The 22,025-nt window shown below is 48.3% G+C and overlaps 1 protein-coding gene across 5 annotated transcripts in view; it reads right to left on the bottom strand.

Annotated features, from left to right (window-relative positions):
- Positions 1-22,025, bottom strand: part of znf512b (zinc finger protein 512B) — a 28,244-nt gene that overhangs the window by 4,970 nt on the left and 1,249 nt on the right. Inside the window, exons 3-15 of one of the 5 annotated variants that reach the window (XM_023798904.2) lie at positions 18,277-18,399; positions 10,461-10,540; positions 10,067-10,195; positions 9,610-9,782; positions 9,305-9,513; positions 8,635-8,706; positions 6,712-6,843; positions 5,958-6,082; positions 5,418-5,510; positions 2,096-2,197; positions 1,042-1,230; positions 290-586; positions 110-211 (exon numbers count right to left, since the gene is read on the bottom strand). In XM_023798904.2, coding sequence (XP_023654672.2) covers positions 110-211; positions 290-586; positions 1,042-1,230; positions 2,096-2,197; positions 5,418-5,510; positions 5,958-6,082; positions 6,712-6,843; positions 8,635-8,706; positions 9,305-9,513; positions 9,610-9,782; positions 10,067-10,195; positions 10,461-10,540; positions 18,277-18,397 — 1,824 coding nt within the window. In that variant the 5' untranslated portion in view covers positions 18,398-18,399. Of the gene's footprint in view, positions 1-109; positions 587-1,041; positions 1,231-2,095; positions 2,198-5,417; positions 5,511-5,957; positions 6,083-6,711; positions 6,844-8,634; positions 8,707-9,304; positions 9,514-9,609; positions 9,783-10,066; positions 10,196-10,460; positions 10,541-12,276; positions 12,404-18,276; positions 18,400-22,025 lie in introns of those variants that run through there. The other 4 variants (XM_023798907.2, XM_023798902.2, XM_023798903.2 and 1 more) reach the window with 4 other exon arrangements.

The raw sequence follows: 22,025 nt of genomic DNA, 5'->3' as shown, positions 1-22,025 counted from the left end.
CTGCGACGGATTGAGAGAACGTGAGGGCGCATTGTCACGGCAACGCGCGTCGCGGCAACGGGTGTCAGAGCCGAGCGTGTCCTCGGAAAGCTGAGGAGAACGGCCTTACTGAGTTTGGGCAACAGATGAAGCCCTTCTCCTTGACCTCGTTCTTCCAGTTATCCAGTAGCCGGGGGCTGAATTTTGGAAGTCCGGGGCGTGTGTAGTTAAGCTGAGGAGGAAAGCGACGCAGTGAAATGAAGCACTGTGATACACGCCGCTTTGGTGTGACGTCCGGGATACTCCTCACCCTCTTGCTGTCAGGGACGAGGTCATCCTTGTTGCGCCGTTTCGCTCCCCATTCCTTGGTGAGCTCGTCCTCGGCGATCTCCTGGAGGTGGAAGACTGCCACCTGGGCGGAGCGTCGTCTCACCCTCCCACTCGGGGTCCTCTCAAAGTCCTCCTCCAAGTTCAGCTCCTCCTCCTGCTCCTGCTTGTCCTGCGTCTCCCCCGTCTCCCCTGTGGCCCGTTCCTCCTTCCTCACCAGTCGCGCGTCTTTCCCGAGGACGCCCGGGTTCCGTGTCACTGGCAGGTCCTCCGCTTTTAGCTGCACAAGGGGAAAAGCTCAGCAGCGTCACCCGCAGGACAGCGGCGGTCACCCAATCTCTGAAAGCCCAAAAGGTTGGCAAAATTAGCCAATGAGGGAAATCGTTACTACCGATTTAGTCAATGAGGATGATTGTTATTGCGAAGTTAGCTGTGAGAAAACAAAACAGCAGAGTCATGCAGAGTGGCAGTGGGTTACATCAGTTATTTGATGTGGGAAGTTATTATAATTACAAGGAAAACAGTAATGAAAGCAAATGTATTACAAATTTGTGAAAAAACTTGACAAGCTACCCTGAGGATTCGCAGCTTGCATAAATAAACACTCTGAACTGCTGTGTTCCAAAAAATACAAGACAGTTATGCAACCAAACTATGTTAGCAGTTACAGAACGACTCTACGGCAGTGGAGCAAAGACAGTGCCACCCTTGACAGATAAATGCTCTCTCCGTTACCGTGGGACTGGTGGCAGGTGTGGCGGCGTGCTCGGAGCGTAGGTGATAGTCCCGGCCCGCTTTGGACCGGTAGGTTTTGTCGCAGTGCTGGCACTTGAAGACCGGCTTGTCGGCCTCAGATAGCTCCTTGCCGCAGCGCTTTTGGTGGTACTGGTAGCCCATGAGGCTACAGAAGTGAGCAGAGCAGCCCTGCATGGGAGGACAGCCAGAGGCGTCGGCGTGAGGGTCCCCACCGGACAGGCTTTCATCCAGCCTGCCTATGCTTCATTTACACAGAGGCTAATAAATCATCCGCTGCTTTTATTTCTCATTTACTCATGCAATTTCCTTCAGGATTAATAAAGCATCCATCCAATGATTAATGATTTAATGTTCTACTGATTGTGCTGCTGCAAGAGAAACAGGAAAGAAAAAGTCATATTGTAGATCCTCAAAAGCAGAGGTGTGTTTATAGAAGTAAGACAGGGAGAAAAAGAGAGGGAGAGGGGAGGGGGAGATGGGGGGAAGAAGGGAGATGGAGGAAGGGAGAGACAAAGCAAGATGCAGAGAAGGGAAAGGGGACAGAGTGACAATGAGGGATGGAGAATGAAGAGAGAGGCTGGCAGAGAGGGGACAGAGGCATGGGGAGAGAGGAGAAGAAAGGCAGATTGAGGGAGAGAGTAAAGGAAGGAAGGAAAGAAAAAAGAAGGGGGACAGTGTGAGAAGGGGAAAGAAATGAGGAGAGAGGAAGAGAATGGCTGACAAAGATAAGAGGAGAGAGGCAGGCAGAGGGAGAGTTAGAGAGAGAGGAAGGCAGAAAGAGAGGCAGACAGGGAGAAGCAGACAGAGAAACAGAGGCAGAGAGGGGAAAGAGTCAGGCAGAAGGAGAGGCGGGTATAAGCAGAGGCAGACAGAGGAGAGAGACAGGTAAAAAGGCAGGCAGAGGGAGAAACAGAGACAGGCAGGCAGAGGGAGAGTTAGAGAGAGAGGAAGGCAGAAAGAGAGGCAGACAGGGAAAAGCAGGCAGAGAAACAGAGGCAGAGAGAGGCAGGCAGGCAGAAGGAGAGGCTCCTACTTGCACGGGGCACTTGAGCCTGCCCATCTGCTTGAGGACCCTGCGCAGCCTGTCCCGCTCTTCTTGCTCGTCACCAGCCTGGCCTTCACCTCCCGAGGGCTGCTGGGGGGAGAGGAGCACAGCTGCACAGCGTCCCAAGTTACTGCCACCCCCCCCCCCCCACCCAAAGCATGCCACCCTCCCTGCCAGACAAACATGAAGCCTTCGGGGGAAATACACAAACAAAAATATGTCCAAATAAACTACCCAACTGATGCTTTTCATGGGGAAAAATGGCTTGATACTATAGATGTATCAGATTCAATTAAATGAATGAAATCTCCATAAATAGACAGTGACCAAGTGTGGCTTCCCGCAGGAATCATGTGTCTCACTAACTAGGCATCCTTGGTACAGATATAAAACACCGAAGAGTTCAAGGTCTAAAGTGAATTCATGGCCAGAGACAGCAGGCCTGCACAGATATCTGACTGCAGCTCTGCGTCAAGGAACAATGTGATCTGGCTGCCTGCAGCCCCCGTGAGAAGGTCTGCATGTTCCTGAGGGACACTCTCTAGAGATCCCCAGCTTTAATGAGTCCTCTTGTTTCAGTGTAAAGCCTGCTAAAATGGCGAGTGATGTCTTGGGTTAATTTACCCCAGTTATTGTACAGGTCCACCCCACTGCAGTAAGTGAGCTCTACGCTTTCCCTTCAAGTCCAGATGCGTCGCTAAAAGTCTTTGAGACTCAGGCGGCCTTGCTTGGTCATTCATGATTTATAATGCTTTTATGACAGAGGTGCATTATTCAGTGTCCAAATAAAGCACAACATGCTGCTGGTGTGTAGATGGGTGACCATGAGAATGCTGTATTGTCAGGCTAGCACAGGAAGCTACGATGCTAATACGGTACCGCTTTACTAATGCAGGGGTGGCGCACAGCTGGGCTAACACAGGAAAGGCCCAACTGCAGGGCTAAAGCAGGGACGCCATATCACTGGGTTAACACAGGTAAGCTGTGGCACTAAGCTAACGCAGGAAGGCTGTATTGCTGTGCTAACACTGTGCCACTGGGCTAACACCATATCGCTGGGCTAATGCAAGGAGGCCATACTGCTGGGCTAACGCTGGGACGCCATACTGATATGCTAATGCCGTATTGTTGGGCTAATGCAGAGATGCTGCACCACTATGCTAACACAGTTCCAGTAATTCAGGGACACTGTACCGCTGTGCTATCACCATACTGTTGGGCTAATACAGGGATGGCACACAACTGGGCTAACACAGGAAGGCGGCACTGCTCAGCTAATGCAGGAACGTTGTACCACTGGGCTAACGTAGGAACGCTGTACCGCTAAGCCAGGGGTCGGCAACCCGCGTCTCGTGAGCCACGTGCGGCTCTTTGAGCACGAGGCTGCGGCTCCTCTCATAACGATAGCCGCATTCACATTTTCATGCCTTAACTTATAATGATAATACTTTAGGAAATATGAATAATTTATTTATGGGTTAATATTATTATTTTTCATTTAGATATTTCTTTAGCTATATCTGAATGAGGCAGTCCGTCGCGCGGTTCTGTGATGTCTTAATCTTCCTCAAAGTCATTCTCTACGATGAGATTACGTGGTATGCTTTCCGGAGTTTTCTTCAGTGTCTGAGATTGGATGTAGGCTTCAAAGTTTATTGGGATTCCTAATTCTTTCATATACTGTTCATAGTAAATCCTCACCACGCCTTCCCAGATCTCTGTAAAATTATTATATTTTCTCCGATTTACATATTATAGCCAGCTGAGTTTGGAGCAGTGAGTACGTTTTGCGCTGCTCGGTCAGCAAAGTTACAAGTAGTGAAGTGGAGAGAGTAAAGGCCAAAGGACTTTACTAATAAAGAAGCGATGAGGGTGAAGATTATTGCTACAGAATTGAACAATATTGTATTAGACACTTTTGCGCTGTTACGCGTCCAAGTAATTTAAAACTGAGAGCCCTCCAAAACTGTTTTTATTTATTTTTTGTAAGTACTTTTTGTTTTTATGTTAAATGCATAGGCCTATATGTATATACCGATATTGCATTAAAAATTGTATCTCAAACCCTCTTCTCTATCCATTGCGGCTCTTGGGTTAGACATTTAGGATGAAGTGGCTCTTTGATTTAAAAAAGTTGCTGACTTTTGTGCTAAGCTAACAGGTAAGGTAAACTAAGGTAAACTGTAGTGCTGGGTTAACGCAGGGTTGCTATACCGCTAAGCTAACAGAGGTAAACTGTAGTGCTGGGTTAACGCAGGGTTGGTGTACCGCTAAGCTAACAGAGGTAAACTGTAGTGCTGGGTTAACGCAGGAACACCTGGGAAAATCAAATGGTTGGACAGAGCCTGTCTGCTTGTCAAGTCTGACGTAATGCATGACGTAAAACTATTTCAGGGGTCAAACCAGCCATAGTGATGGAACCAGTAACATTATGGTGACAAGGAGGCTAAACTCCATTAATTTAAGTTGAAAAGATAAGGTGAAAAAGGGGTTCAGTTCCTTTAATCCAAACAGAGAGTTGAGTGTAGCTGGTATATATACAGTAGGTGCTGACTAGGTACATCATTTTCAGTTCGGCTCTCACACGAATGAACACATTTTTTGAAACGGGTGGAATATAAATTCATAAGTACTGGGAAACATTCACATTCAACATTCAACAGGGGACACGTTATGTTAATTGTGTCTGTGAGATGGTTATGGCTAATCTTGGTTACATCCAGTCATAATCGGCAGTTTGGAACATTTCGGTTTCCCAATAAGTTATACCGACATTGGAGAGAGATTGGCTAAAAGCAAGAATGTATGTCTGTCAGCTCCGTCACACTGAACTTAAGTATGTCGCTGAAAACATATCTAATGTAACTCATCGGGGTGCATGAACAACCAGAGCAGAGCAGAAACAATCTCTCCGTGGCATTTAAGCAAATTCAGCTATCTCAGAACAACTTCAGTTTGCCCTGCTGTACCGAAATTGCAGCGAACCGTGAACCCAATATCAAGATTTGCACTGAACTGTGAAATTTTGTGTTCCGTTACACCCCTAATACTAAACTTGAAAAAACTGCAAAACATGGCTGTTCACACAGCCACTTCATCTTTTCTTTCTCATTGCATGGAGAGCGGCATAAGGACAATTCTTTAGTTTTTTTTCTTTTAGATCGATTTAAAACACTGAGGCACACAACAGTGTGACATATTAGCCTGCACCTGTGCTGGCCCTGGAAATAGTACTGTCACGTGATTAAAACGTCACGACTTAAGCGGATAGCTGTGCAAACACGTAGCCTGCGCTGCTCACCAGCATTACCTGGCTGTTGTGCTCCGCCATGGTGTGATAGTTGAGTCCCGCCTTCGACCTGAACTGCTTCTGGCACTGCTGACACCTGAGGGCGTCCTGGAGCTTCGGAGAGACGACAGGCACAGGAGTAGCGGGGCCTCCCTGTGGCAGGGCTGCGCCGCACGTGGCAGCGCCCCACGACAAGAGCGTGTGGCCAATGGCAGCCTCGACTCAATGACCAAACATCAAATTTGTCACTTTGCAGAGAGTCGTTAAATACGCTCGGATTGGCTCAATAAAACAAAGCAATTAAGTCCACAGCAGTGATGCTGCAGGCTGGGTTATATCATCTTTTACCACCATCCAATCAATGGGAAGTGCTTAATGAGTCCCTGCTCTGTGAAAGCGGCCCTGGGAGAGCCAAGCTAATTACATGAATCATCCACTAACCCAGAATGCTTTGTGCCTTGAACTGTAAACAACTGTACTGAACACTAGGAACAAACAAGCCCCAACGCTGATATGTACCACAAAGCAAGCAGTGTCAGTGAGATGGACGTGTGTGCGCACCTTCTGACAGATCTCCATATGCTTCCTGAGACCCAGAACCGTCTTCCTGGTCACCAGGGAGCAGGTGGGACAGACCACCTCCCCCCGCTCCGAAATGGCGTGCTGCCACTGCACTTCAGGGCTCCCTGGGAAATGAAGCACCAAGGTCAGCGTGGCAACGATGACAGCCGCCACCCCCCAACCTTCACACTTGGTTTGGCCCTTTGGGAGATTTGGTGGCCTAGACATGCCTGAAGGCTTCTATCATACCAGTAATGCTGCAGATGAATTACTGACAGGAAGTAGACAGACAGACAGGGAAGTATACAGTGGGGAGAGAGAGTTAGCATTCAATACTAACAGCAAGTAGATAAACGGAAAGTATACTGTGAGGAGAGACAATTAGAATTCAATAAAATAGTGACAGGAAGTAGACAAATAAACAGGAAGTATACAGTGAGGAGAGTCTGAATCAATAGATAAACAGGAAGTATACAGTGAGGAGAGTCTGAATCAATAGATAAACAGGAAGTATACAGTGAGGAGAGTCTGAATCAATAGATAAACAGGAAGTATACAGTGAGGAGAGTCTGAATCAATAGATAAACAGGAAGTATACAGTGAGGAGAGTCTGAATCAATAGATAAACAGGAAGTATACAATGAGGAGAGTCTGAATCAATAGATAAACAGGAAGTATACAGTGAGGAGAGTCTGACTCAATAGATAAACAGGAGACAGAGAGAAGGAAGAGAGCTGACTGTTTTCGTTTTTACCCGAACATGGAGGTGATGTCTCCTTCTTGGGTACCAGAGTCTGGGTTTTCCTAACAGGCTCCTCATTAAACGCCCCCCCATCTGGCCTCTTGCAACGTCCAGACTTGAGCTTCTCCTCGACTTTGTTTATCCCTGCAGAGGAGGGCACGACACACCCACGTCATGTGGCCGCGTCGGCAGTGCCCCCCCCCCCCCCCGTGATCTTGGCATCCTTTGGCTGCTGCTCATTTAACCGTCTAACACGGGAACCGGTGAGGCGAGGTGCGAGTTCACATTTTCTGCAGCGAGAACGAAAACAAAGAACTGAAACAGGCTGGCAGACACTGGTCTGACTGGTTCCTAACCAGCCCAGTATCTGATAATTACCAGTTTCAGGTGCGATTCAGTTAAACAACAACAAAAAAAAAATAGTTTTACTGAGAATAACGCACATTAACTGCTTTAAGATTTTAAAAAATAAATAATGATTCCTTTTTAAATACTGGTGGGGCGTCTACACAGCTTCCTGAGAAGCATTCTGTCCATCCTGCTTCTGCGTGTGTGAGAGAGGAACACGGTAATGTTCACGTGTGTAGCCATGTCGCAGTGCGTGGTGAGGATGGCAGTGTGCCACGGCGATTCCAGTGAGCCGCCGCCCCGACGCGGCTGACAAACGCGGCCCAAACCATGTCTGTGCGGCAGGAGGAAATTAAACACCTCAGTAATTGCTATATTAAAAAAGGAACTGCAATTATACGCAATCAACCAATGTAGAAAACGGAGGGAGGGAAGGGGTATTGCTAATATGTGGAATAATAGGCCTTGTTTGTGGACAGAAGGAACCTGCCCCCCCCCAAAACCAGCACTCCTATGACACCCATCACCTAAACACGCTGTCGGAGTGCAGCTGACACCTGTCACCTCAACACACTGATGCCGTACAAGTGACTCCTGTCACCTAAACACGCTGTCGGAGTACAACTGACACCTGTCACCTCAACACACTGATGACGTACAAGTGACACCTATCACCTAAACACGCTGACAGCATACAACTGATATCCATCACCTAAACACACAGACGGAGTACAGCTGACACCCTTCACCTAAACCCGCTGACAGGGTACAAATAAAGCAGCTCACAGTAAGACACTGGAAGGCAATATTATGGACATCATTGATAACATGAGGATGACATTGAGCAATAATTCTGAAGACCTTTCATTTTATGTTGAACACAAGACCTTCAATAGCTTAAAACAGTTTATGCACAGTGAATGATAATTATGAATCTTTACCCAAATAAAATATATAAAAACACTGAAAAATATGAAAAGGTTTGCTTTACTATGTAATTTCAATTATTCTTTCTCTACTCATAGTACCAGGTTGGTGTTTAAAATGCTGAAAAAGCTACAGCTGCAAATTACATTGTTAGTGGACATGATCTTTAAAATAATATTCTGTCAACATTTTCAATTTGCACAAAATGATCACAGCAATGAAATTTCATTCTGAGTGAGCCATTAACACTGACACAGGTAGCAATTTAGGCAATTTACACGCCAATCCACAATTTCAGAGGTGGGAACATTTGTGAAGTCACAAAAAAGGAAATCAAAAAATTCCAACATGACATGTTCCTATTGCGACACTTCGGCATTAAGCGAAGACATGTGAGGCAAATGAAAACGATCACATGGTAACCCAGAGTCAGGGGCATGTACAGGGGGTTGGACCATAGGGGCATTCATCCCAACTGAAAGCTGATTGGTCCATGGAGTGTCCCCACCCCTGTCACTCACCAATTCAAACATAACATTGGTTAATGATAATGTTGGCCTCTCTGTATGAATTATGGCCCCTCTTATGCCCTCCACTATAAAAAATTCTAGATCCACCCCAGCATGGAGGATTCTGGGACATGAACCCGCAGATACCTACCTTTCAGACCAAAAGTTCCAGAAATCGATGGCTGCTCCCCGGTGAACTTCTTTGGGGTTTTTTGTTTCCTCCCTGGCTCGAGTGGAAAATGGGAAATTAAAGAAAAGGTCAACCACCTGTGTGAGGAAGCCCCCCCACCACCGTGACACCGCGACAGACTCGGTCCTGCGATCTGTCTGCTCTGTCACACCTCAGTCAGGCTCTCACCGCCCACAGCCAAACAATATGCACAATTTATGACTTTTGCTTTAGATTCTTCGGAATTAGGAGAAGCACACGTGTCATTCTGTCTGATCTTAAGACCTTGCTGATAGATTTTTGAGGAAGCAGGATCAGACAGTCCCTAGAGTAACTGGGAATTAAGCGCCTTGATCACGGGCCCAAAAGTGACATTGGTCTGTTGAAGCTGGGATTTGAACCAGTGACCTTCTGATCATGGGCACAGTGTCCTACCTGCTGAGCCACACAGCGCCCCCTCTGGCTCTCCGTTAGGGATGTTTTGTAAGGACACGTTAATATAACACAGACAGTGATGATGGTAATTGAAGTCATATGTTTTATGCATGGTTCACGGCCTACAGGTCTGAGTGCACGTGTGTATGTGGCCACAAGGGGGCGGTTCCGAGACCCCTGCTTGGCCCAACCACCTTCCGAGGTGTTGTAATCTTACTGTGCTTTGTTCTCTCCGGATCCTCCTCGGGAAAGGGCGGGGGCAGGCTGCCGCCGTCACTCTCGCTCCCCCCCTCTGAGGAAGCTGCCTGGCGAGCGGCGTGAGGTTTCCGGTCGGCGACGGGCGCGGCGCACGCGCCGTTCTGTGACAGCTGCAGGGCCTCCTTCTTCACCTTGGCGACAGGGGCTGCTGCCGCATTCTCCGCCGGCCTAGCACAGATCCGACGCCATGACGCTTGCGGCCACCGGGGGAGCCATAACAAACCCAGCAGATAAAAGCAGGGGTTTGGAGGGGAGTATATTCACCTCTTTTTGACTGCGGCCTTGGCTGACCCCTTCGGCAACTTGCTCTCGTCCTTGGGCTCCTGGGACACCCTCTCAGGGTGATTCCAGACCTTGTGCTTCTGCAAGCGCACCTTGGACGCGAAGGCCGCCTCACAGTATGGACAGCTATGGCTCAGCTTCTCCGCCAGAGTCGCCTGAAGGACCAGAAAAGCCAGGGAGAGGGTCAGGGGACAAAGAACTGGAGGAAAAGCACCTTGCCGGAGGTACGAGAGCCACCAGAGCTCTATCTAGAGCAGGGTTTCTCAACCCGGTCCTCGGGGACCACCAGACGGTCCATGTTTTTGCTCTCTCCCAATTCCCTGCCAATTGGGAGAGAGCAAAAACGTGGACCGTCTGGTGGTCCCCGAGGACCGGGTTGAGAAACCTTGATCTAGAGTGAAGAAGAGTATCCACTTGCCCTGTAGGTGGCAGCACTCACCCCCTGGCAGCGCTGGTAGTGGTACTTGAGCCCGTAGATGCTGGGGAACTCCAGCCAGCAGCCAGGGCTGGGACACTTCACTCTGGAGCGGCACTTGAAGTCCTCCTTCCACTGAACCATCATGGCAGCCTGGGAGACAGAAGCGATAGCGACATGAGGGGAGACCCCAAAGCCTTGTGGGTCTTCCTCGGGCGGGTTCCCACACGGGCCAGGCCACGCACCCAGCCTCATCCTGAAACGCAGCCAGAGGCCTCTTGGGACTCTCCTCCATCACGATGCTTAATCATCTCACGGCACTGTGGGGACAGGCTGAGCTTTCTCTGTCTCCATCGTGCGGCCACTTACCCGTTTTGCCCCCCCCCAGGAATGTTAGGTGCTCCAGGAAACGGCTTACCGGAATGCTCCTCAGCTCATGGATCTCCACTCGTGGACGGCCCTTCTTCTTCCCTTCCGCTCGCTCGTTACAGGCAAAGCCTGCAGAATGGAATGATGATCAGTCCTCCTGGCAGATGATCACCACCGTGATCAAATCCCCATGATGAATAATCAACATAGTGGCCAATCCCAACTGTGATCAATCCTCACGTTGATAAATCCCCTCATTGATCAGTCGACTTAGTGGTCGATCCCAACTATAATCAACCCATGCGGTGACCAACCCAAATTGTTATCAATCCCCATAAAAACCACCCAAAAAGAGTTTTCAGGATGACAGTCCAGGCCAAGGTGAACACAGGATATGAGGCCAGATATGAAGACGAGGGAAAACAACTGGGAATGAATCAGTTTGTTAAGCGTTGTGAGATTTCTGATATTTTTATGAAATTCAACCAATCAGAACAGTCTTCAGAATTTTTGGGATACTCAACAAAGGGACGTATTAACAGAAAAATAAGACAGAGAAGCAGAATTTTTATTTGAAATTCTGCTAAAAGTCACATTTTATCACATATTTGGAAACAATGTATGGAAATGGTTTCTGCATATTGTACATCAGATCATAGAACACAGAGCTGAAATCTAAAATATGAACTAGATTGCTGGACTTACTAAGATATCAGCTTTGACACTGTGCTGTCTAGACCCTGACAAATCTGACACAGTATTGAGTACTGACTCTAGACCCTCACAGATCTGACACAGTACTGAGTACTCTTGTACCTGGGCATTCATCAGAAGCTCAGCATAGCTACACTTACGCCCAGTCGATGTCTTGTCAGCCATAATGTGCTATTTACCTCATTTTGAACAAAAGCACCAGCTAATAAATGTAAATGAATTCACTAATTTGACACAGTATTGAGTACTCAGTGTACATCCTAACAGATTTGACACAGTACTGAGCACTAACTACTAACCTTCAGCTCAGAGTTCAGTTTTTACCCAGTACCAAGTAATCACCCAAAACTAAATACTCATGAGTGTAATGTAACATAACAATATGGGCCAATTTTTACACATGTACATAACTGAATTTCAATTCTAGTACATAAAGCCCCCCCCCCCCACACTGCTAAACACTGCTATTTTAAAAGTCTAGGAAATTGACGGCATGCTGAGAACCAAAGGCTTCCCAAGGGGCATGAGGATTCCTTCACTGAGTCACTCCGTGCATTGATCTGAGCTCCCCTTAAGTCACTGTCATTCCTGTTAGCTTTTGTTTTTTCTACCTTTGTGATGCTCTGTAAAACACGCTCTCCTCATTTATAACAAAGGCCGCTCTCGGGGCCGTCACAGAGCTCCAGGCGTCGCCCGCGGTACAGCTGCTGTCTGCCACCACTTCGCTCGACGCGTCTCCCGGTCGTTTCCCTTCCTGAATTAATGACCATGTTTGGAAGGTCCCGATTAATGAATCTCCATAGAAACCATAGAATGAACGGCTGGGATCCGGATCCACATTTCCGTTCACTTTCCGTCCGTTATCATTGTTCTTTACCCTCCCCTGCTCGGTCCGATCCAACGGCAAAAAATGGCTATCCTCTGTTTCGTGAAATGAGTTTTAGCCGCCATGTGGCAAAGACAGTAAACACCGGCTCTACACAAAGTTAGGAATTGGAATCGTTTGCTTTGTTTACTCCAAAACAGGGAGTGTAACTTTAAACCCCCCCCCCTCATAACCCAAAAGAAAACAACCCTGCTGGAAAGCATTTGATACACCCCCCCCTCCCCCCTCAGAAAGCATTTGATACATCCCCCCCCCGCACATTCACCTCTCACCAGTCCAGCTGGGCCTCTTTTCTCACAGCTCTTGATTAAGTAAATCAGAGCCAGGTGGGCATCTGTAACCTGGGGAACCGGCTCGCTGTCCCTATCGACTTAGTCCTCCGTGTGCTGGTACCGCCTCCCACTGGTTCCCTGGAGGAACAGCAGATGTTATCAGCCCCAGCTGTCCCCTTCCCGCAACTGCGGCCTGGATTAGAAGCGTGGAAATGTACCGGCCACACGTGGCGCTGTCCGTCGAACTGCCCTCTTCACCGGCCCCCCGGGGCGCCAGCAGGGGCTGGGGTCACGCCTCGATCTTTTTATCGTAAATCAGTAAAAAGGCGACTAGTGTTCAGGGAACCAAACATGACGCCTCTAAGTGACGACCTGCAGATTGTGTCTATAAAACGTTGGCGATTGACCCACATGAGGTAGGAAGGACTTTGATGCATCGCGTCAGTCCCGGTTCCCCGGCGTAACAGGCAGAAACCGCACTCCTCCAGCATGGTGTCAGCATCACCATCTCTCCTCTCTTTAACGAGGACGGGCTTCCTCGTTAGCGCAATCTCCCATCACGCTCGACGTCCCTACACCCGCTCTCTCACAGCGCTTGGGGAGGGGGGGGGGGGGGGGGGGGCTTGCCAACTGGCTACGATTTAATTAGCTGTCAGCGGGTCTTCATGGTTCAGCCCCTTAAGGTCCGGGCTTCACGGTTCCGGCGTGTTCTATTTCTGGTAAGATGACCTCCTGGAAGGTGATTCCCATGGATCAGAATTCCTGGGGCTTTCCTAGGTGCCCATAAATAAATAAATAACCTAAATGACCTAAAGATACAGGTTCCTGCCAGGTCCAGGAGAAGACGTGTTTCATATGATAGACAGGTTGTCCCCAGTAGAAGAAGCTGCCATCCTGTATCTCTGAATCACTCTAACAGGCCCGTGACGACATGGGACACACACTGCAGCCGCCTTCCTGCAATCGCTGTGTAATCTTTCAATTTGTGGTGCCACCTACCTCCATCTCATGAGCTTGTGTGAGGCAGACAGCGATACTTCTCTTATGTTCTCTTACGGAGTAGCGTATGACATCGCTACACGGGTTCAGGGAGGTGAGACGGAATGAAACGAACAGGCAAACGACCTGATAATGTGACTGGATGCCAGAGGGAATGATTCAATCCCTGCAGATCGTCCCCCTAATCCCACGCCGACCCACAAGCGGGTGGTTTAGCCTGTCATCAGATTTCACCGCTAAATTAATCGGGATGTCTCTGCGTTGGCACCTGTTCCGGGGGCCCTGTCCCACCCCCACCTCACTCTTCGAACATTTCGTCACACCGTTCCGCGTGAGGCTGGGGGCATTTTTCGGACCCTCCAGACGCGGCTGCTGGCGAGACCGTCATTAATTCATCCCATGTGCCGTTTGTGTTGCTATGGGAATGAGACCCAGTTCTCTAACCACCACACACACACACACACACACACACACACACACACAAACACACACACAGAGGTTTGTAATTATATCTTTGCGGGGACAACTCTAATCCCAACATGAGGACCTTAACCCCTACCCAGCCCTAATGTTAACCATAAATAACCAAACAAAATTTGGCATTTTTAGTTTTTTGATTGCATTCACAGATCTTTGTGGGGACCTGAACAAGATTAATTAAAATAATAGGTTTTTATGACATTGTGGGCAATATTTGGTCCTCACAATGTACTATAAACATCATCCACAATCTCTCTCTCTCTCTCTCTCTCTCACACACACACACACACATTAAATTGGCCTTCCTATCTAAATGGGGACCGTCCATTCATTTCTATGGGAAAAAACCTAATTCCAATCACGACACCCTTAACCTCCCCTAACCGTAACCATAAGTAACCAACCCAAATACAAGACTTCTGGCATTTTTACTTTTTTGATTGCATTCACAGATATTTATAAAACTGAGGTTGTCCAAATGGGGACCTCAAAAGATGTCCCCAGAAGTAGGGAAATTTCAGGTTTTACTATACTTTGGGGACAATTTTGTCCTCAAATGTGATCTATGCAAACCCACACACTCACACACACTCACACACACACACACACACTGCTGCTATTCTCCTCCCCCTCCATCTCAAGCTACAGCTGCACATTGTTCATTTTCTATTGGACCAGCTCCAAGCAAAAGGGGAGGGGGGGGGGGGTGCCAAAAAAAGGGGCAAGCCCCCACAGCCCAGGCGCTGCTCCTCCGTGTCGGTGATACAGTGACCCCCACTGCCGCTGCTCGGAGAGGCAGCTTCCCGTGCTGTTTACGCTCGTCTGTGGCGACGGGCCACGAGTGACCTCAGACGCTATAACCCCCCCCCCCCCCCCAACCAGGCTGCCTGCCCCATTAACAGGAATGATACTGTACTCACAAAAAACAAGGATACTTTTCCCACATTAATCTGATCCCTTTCAGTAAACAGCCGACATATATAAATAAACACTTCATTCTGTGCGAGTTTAACCTCCATTAAACCACGTCAAACACACACGGAGGCCCGTGTCTTCCATTCTATCTGTGTACGTGAAGCCTTCTGCATCCTCATCAGGCAGTTCATTGCTTGTGGTGAAGAAACTGGTCAGCTAAGACAAATTCTACGTTAGACACTTTCTGTCTTGTGGCGCCACTGGGATACGATCGCTTCATGGTCGCATATATAGTTAAATTTAGCAAGCGAGTCGGGAGATGGTTGCTAGCTAGTTGATTAGCAGAACATGCTGCTTCAGCATCTCCTAAATAAGGGACATGTTTATTTAATATTTAGTGTAGTGACTGTTTGTGGTCAACAGGGGGCCCCCAAACAAACGCATGTTTTGAGTGGTGGTAAAGACCACCGCTGGGATTTGTGCCCAATGCCTGTAATCCTGGGGAAGACGGTCTCCTGCATAGACAGTGGTTTTGTCTACCTCTATAAGGCAGGTTGATAAACGACTACACACGTCGTGCCCTTTGACCCCGCAGAGGTAAGCAGCCACAGGCCTCGTTTCTGGTGGGAATCCCGGCAGGTGTCTGTGATGTGCCTCACACCAGTGACTCCCATAGTGGCCTGGGAACTGGGTCGTGATGGTGAGGCGGCCAGGGGGGGGGGTCAGCTCTGGGGTTCATCCAGAAGTTCTGGGCAAGTATTATATCTATTATTTTAGAAGATGGATGGGGTGACATTTATTATTTTTAATGGACGGTGTCACAGTAACTACCGTGTTGAAGAGACCGGCAAATTCTAGGGATTCTGGGTAATGAACCAAGCAGCCGACCACCACGTAACGCACTGATCCTTGACAGCGAGACAGTCTATCTCTGAACAGATCTGTGTGCAACCCATCCAGCCCCCCCTCCGCGGAATTATGGGAGGGAGGCGCAGTCCTTGGCGGAGCCCGGGTCAGCCCCCAAATCCAGTCTCTATGCCTCTGCGTCCCTCAGCTTGTGTCATGGCCTTTTTTCCCAGCACAGGAAGCCCACTGCCCCAGATGCTCCCTGACACGTTCCAGTTCCGCCCTTGAGGTTCTGAAGGCCCTTATCAGCCCTTACGGGGACCCCCCCATTGTCCCTGGATACCAATGCACCCCCAGCTGGTGTCTATTACCAGTACTAGGGGAGAATAAATGGCAGTTTACACATCCCTCGCTTCGACATCCCATAATAACCTTCGCTTTCGCCTCCGAGGGAGCATAAACCAGACGTCACCTGGAAACAAGGCAACGGATTTGACCAAACGCGTACGGCAACAAGTTACCTACAGATATTTAGCGCCAGAATGTGTGGGAAATCAGCCTTTTATCCAAAATGGATTACGACAATCCTGTGGGATCCCGCAGGCCGAAAACGGATCACATTACTGCGTGAAAAAACAACTCAAGATCCTTCCTCCAATTCCCTGGCAAAGGCACTCGTGACTGGAAGGCCGTGTAAATGTTAGCTTTTGTCTTTAGGAAGCATTACTGCTGCTCAAAAGATGTAGAGCCCAGACTGACTGGGGGGTGGAGGGGGGAGATGGAAATATGCTTTCAAGAGATGGGGAAAGTAAGCACTTGGGCCAGGAGGTGGTGGTGGTGGTGGTGGGGGGGGGGGACGTTCCTACGACGTAAATGTTTCTGGCCCCTGGCAAACGGGAGGTGAGAACCAGCCACTGTGTTTTATCAAATCAAAATGATTAAGTATTTTCAAAACAAACAAAGAATGGGATAAACCAGCGAGGAGGTGTGGGGGGGGGTTGTTATTAAGGGGCTTCCTTTGAAATTCAGCAGGGGGGAAACCCAGACACAACGAAGCCCTGGAACAAGTAAGTCGGGCCGAAAAGGCCAAGTGGCGAATGGGGGCTTTATGTTGGGCTCCTGTGATTCTATTGAGGCACTTTCAGACTTGGGATACGAGACGGATGAGTGGGGGGTGGAACCCAGGTGGAAGGAGTTGTGTGTCATGGGGCCCCGGTGAAGTAATTTTGTCCCGGGTCCAGGAATTATGGGAAGGGGTCTGGGGAGGACAAAGTTAGAGGGGGTGTAGGTGAGGGTGGGGGGCGTCTATCGAAACATCCAGGCTGAAGCTCCCTGACGTTCTGAGGTTCTGCTCCCATCAAGCCGGCTGTTTTTGCTCTCGTGAATAAATTACACCCCTAAGCCCCTTAAAGCATCAAAATCACCTCGATTATCTCATTCCTTGTAAAACTAAATTGTTCATAAAGGATCAGACCCTCGAGGTTCTGGCCGCTTCGCCAGGAGACCGCATGTTCAGCGAAACGATTTGGGCCGGAGGCCACAGGCCGCGTGGCTCCCGTTTGCTCAAAGACCAGATTCAGATTCGGGCGCGAAAACAAATGGCCACTTTGTTGGGGAGCAAAAACAAATGCATGGAACCTGGAGCAATCGGCAAACGAAAAACGGAAACGAAGGAGCGTAATGCCATGAATGAGTCCCAGGCAAACGGGAGGACTCACATGGGGAAGATATCCCTAGACCCCAAACGCTGCCCCCCCCCCCCAATCCGGTTCCCACAGCCGCTCCACCCTGATTTTATAGGTCCCACAGTGAAGAATTATCAAATTTATTTATCCTCATTCCGATGGAATCCGACTCACATTCTCCTTGTCTTCGATTCTTGGCACAACTGAAATTAAAAACACATTCCCCCCCTCCCTAAGAGAGAGAGAGAGAGAGAGAGAGAGAGAGAGAGAGAGTGGCTTCTTACGCCCCCCAATGCAATGACAAGCGCACCCTTCAATTAGCCACTGGGTGTAGATTAGCGTACGCCTCTTTGACGGTGCCGGTAGCTCGTTAGCGCCGGGTGATAGCAGCTAGTCTTACAGCTAGCGGAGAGCGAACCAACGTGCGGATCTGGTAAATGACATCAGCTAGCCTGGACGTGAACATTGGTGGGAGGGGGGAAGTAACTTAAGTCCAGCTAAACTGAGTAACCCCACCCTAAGAGGAAAAAAAATGAGCTGAAACCCTTGGCTGAAAGCCTCACGTAAATTTAAGCAATTATCCAAAGGACTGCAGTGTCAAGGTTTTTAATTACTATTTATTTTCTTATTAAGCAGAAGGTCCCTTGGTTTCCGCGGAACAGCTTTCACGCCCAGATCTCAGGAATTCACCTGCCATGCGAATCCAGCTCCAGCCGGAAATGCCGCTTCACCCACCCCCCCCCCCGTCTAATCGGTTTATCAGTTCTGGATATTTAAAAGTTACAATAAAATACATTTACACATGTTTTTATAGATGATGTCACCAGCGATGCTGGGTTTAACTGCTCAGCTGAGTGTGATAATAATTTTCCGCTTCCTGCGAAGCTCCCATCTCTGTAGTCTTTTCCTTTTTCTCTGGGGGGGGGCGGGGGGGCTTGAACGGTACTGACTATTGCTCCGAGCGTCGAGAATCAGGGACCAGAAGTGCACAGCATGGTGAGGTTCCTGCCCGGTCGCGCTCTGCTCGACAGCGACTGTGGATGATGGGACATCACAGGCCTGACTCACTGTGCCTGCCGTCTGCTGCGTCCGCTGTCCTGGCCGTCTCGGGCTGGTGGGGCGGCTTCACTGGCCGGCCCTTGTTTGTACCCAGGGTCAGCTTCCCCAGGGTCCCACTGGAAGTCTCCATACCTGCGGGTTACATGTGTGGGAGATGGATCATACAGCTGAACGCCACCCCCCCCGGGGCAAACCCGCGGGGTCCCGGAAACAATGACACTCAGCTGTCAAATCCCTCCTCAGCCACCTGGCTAAACATCACAAGCAGATTAATTTTATATGTATACAGCTGGAGGGCAGTGAGCGTCCGCAGTTATAAATTCGCACGTGGGGGTAGTCTGGTCTCCCCGTGTTCTGTGGGTTTCTTCTGGTAGCTGAGCTGACTGGTGTCCCTGCGTCCCGTGTGTGCGTCCTCTGAAATACACTGGCACCCCATCCATGGTGTCCCCTATTCCCCCCCACCCAGCCACCCACCCACCTGGTGGGAATAGGCTTCAGAATCACCGTGTCCCTGTATTGGATACACAGTTCGCAGAGGGATATATTATATGATATATTAAATATTCCAGTTCTGTGTGTCTTTACGTGTGTATTACCAAAATTTGTGATTTCTTGCATTTTCCAGCAATGTTACTCAAATACCTCAATTAAAGGGGCTGGGGAATATTTTCCAGCTTATTAGCATTTTGAATTTTCCACTTGCTTCCTGACAGCTCACTCATTAAAAATGCGGTACCATAAACAAACGTGACCAATGACTGACCCCGCATAAACAGGTGCCTCTATACCGAGGAATATAGGAGTTTTGTGGAGTGGGCGGAGCTTTATTTGTGTTATGGACGTACACTGTACACTGTATGAAATTGCAGTGCTGCAGGGCACGGATGGGAAGGTCAATGTGATGACCAGGGATAGAGGCTCGCAGCCCACAGGTTAAGGAAAGTTTAAATCCTGCTGGGGCCCCTGATCAAACAGCATTAACAGCTTTTAATTAAAGCATCAACTACAATGATGTGAGCACAAACAAAGCAGCAGCAGCACTATTAATAATAACAACGGATAATAATCCATAAATCTTCCATAGCTGTTTAACCAACAGAGCAGTGTTTCCCAATCCGGTCCTCAGGGTCCCACAGCTGGTCCATCCTGTCCGAGCTCCCTGTCAGACAGTCCACATTTTTGGCAGCTGGGAGGAAGCAGAAATGTGGACCGTCTGTGGGTGCCCAAGGACCGGGTTGGGAAACGCTGCAGTAGAGGGTCACAGTGAGACTGAGGACTGTCCCATGAAGCACAGGGAAAAAGACAGGGAAACCCTGGATGGGGGATCAGTCCAACACAGGACGATACATATGTCCATTGCACATAATTCAGGAGCACCAGTTCAGCTAAACTGCACATTATAGGAAGATGCGGCAGTTCCTGAAATAGACCACACAAACACAGGATGATCAAGCAAACTCCACATCAAGACAGGAAGAACATGCAAACTCCACACCAACTCAGGAAGATCATGCAAACTCCACACAAACACAGGATGATCAAGCAAACTCAACACAAACACAGGAAGATCATGTAAACTCCACACCAACACATGGACATCATGTAAACTCTGCACCAACACAGGAAGATCAAGCAAAATCCACATCAGCACAGGAACATCATGTAAACTCCACACAAACACAGGATGATCAAGCAAACTCCACACAAACACAGGATGATCAAGCAAACTCCACACAAACACAGGGAGATCATGTAAACTCCACACAAACACAGGGACATCATGTAAACTCCACACCAACACAAGAAGATCAAGCAAAATCCACACCAATACAGGATGCTCATGTAAAGTCAACACCAACACGAAAAGATCAAACCAACTCCACACCACCACTGAAAGATCACACAAATTCAACAACGACATGGGAAGACCATGCAAACTCCACATCAACACAAAAAGATCATGCAGAAACGATTGGGCACAGCTGGTTGTTTTTTTAACAAACTATATTGTGTAGGCTGTCCATTTATGAAATAAAATATTCAACATCCAACTGTGTTTGGTGTTAATTCAAATTCTTCTGCACAGTAAATAATGAACAGTATTATCTGGTCAAACAAACATGATGATCACACATCTACTGTGTAGACTCGACCAGAAGCTTCTCTCAGTGATGATCCCTCCAAACAAACTTAAAAGAACCAACAGTCATTGTTTTTATTCCAAGCATTTACATGGGTCATTTTCTTTCTTTGCCGCACATTTTTCGCGGTACCATTTCATACCTAAAAATACAGATGTCCTCATTCATACAATTACTGAACAATCTGGGCGAATCACCACTACATAAGGGAAGCAGCTGCTGAATCAGGCCCTCTGCTCCTGGCCGCACAGGAGACCCTGAAATGAGGTACGCTCAACAGCACCCCAAACCTGGTCCAAATGTAGCCAGTGAACTTCCACTAAAGTTTCCTGGAAGGAGACCGGAAAAATTCCACATATTCGGCAAGAGCAGAGATAAAAAGCAGAGGAATTCCAGAGGAAGACTACGCCTTTGAGAGCTATATGCTGCTATGTATCTTAGAGTGTTCTCTGCAGCAAACTGTATATATGGGCAATCATTGTACTATTTTACATACTGCAAAAGCTGGTAATCACTGTTTATGCTGATACACATCATTACTGCTTGATATTTGTCAATCAATATATTGGCCCATTTGTACACCATACAAATTAGGGCAAACATGACTGTAATTATCATCCGTGTTATTATTGTTCACAACTGAATATTTCACAACTTGATTGAGGTAATTATTGAGTAGCTAAGGTGCCATCATTTTTAAATATTCACTCTGCGTTATGAATTTAAACAAGTTTTATGACTGTTATCCCCGATACAAGAGCATCCATTCAGCTGAAACACACCAACGTACATTCAGCTCAAAGATTCCATTATTCTGATGAATTATAATGCGTTATGATAACCGTTCCTTTGGGTTTAACCAACGTGGTCCGTACAGATTTTTATTCTTTAACTCTGAAGTCACATGGAAAACCAAAATGCCACGATAAGTACATAAATGTATACGAAAAATTAACTTGAAGATCAAAAATCTCGACTTTTCAGACATGCTGCATGCACATACTATTTCATGATTACAGATATAAGTTGCGTAGATGTATTTTCTTAGCTGCAACAAACGAAGAGAGTAGAGGTACATGAAGCGTTGCAAAAAAACAAAAACCTTCCCAAACTACAACCCACCCACCCCCCCATTCCAACAGCCAGTCCCCGCTCAGTATCCCCAAGGCACTGGGAGGGGGTTTCGAGTCCCGCACTCTTGGACATTCCGCCCGCTGACCGGAGCGCTGGGAAGGAGGGGTTGGGCCACGTTCCCATCACCGGGAACACGCACGCTGTCGGACCCCGAACTAAAAAAAAACACCCGCTTGGATCACGGCCGCGGACACCACGGTGGACCCGAGCGCCGCCTGGAAAACGTCCAGCACCAGCCTGCAGACGGACCGGGCACCGAACGCAGGCCCCGCGCTCGGCAAACACGCACCGGACGGCGGCTACGGCGTCTAGACACACCGGAGCGGAAACACAGGAAAACTGGGACAATCAGCAAAGAACACAAACGTACACGCGGCACAGCCTAAATTAATGACATATATATGATCCAGGATACGCGACTTAGGGTTATTTTTTTCTGGTCATGAGTTTTGTTTATCTGTATATACTTATATCTTAGTAAGT

This window comes from Paramormyrops kingsleyae, chromosome 18 (genome assembly GCF_048594095.1).
Source record: "Paramormyrops kingsleyae isolate MSU_618 chromosome 18, PKINGS_0.4, whole genome shotgun sequence".
NCBI lineage: Eukaryota > Metazoa > Chordata > Actinopteri > Osteoglossiformes > Mormyridae > Paramormyrops > Paramormyrops kingsleyae.
Note: the sequence above shows the minus strand (reverse complement) of the source record. Positions and strands in the feature narration are given on the sequence as shown.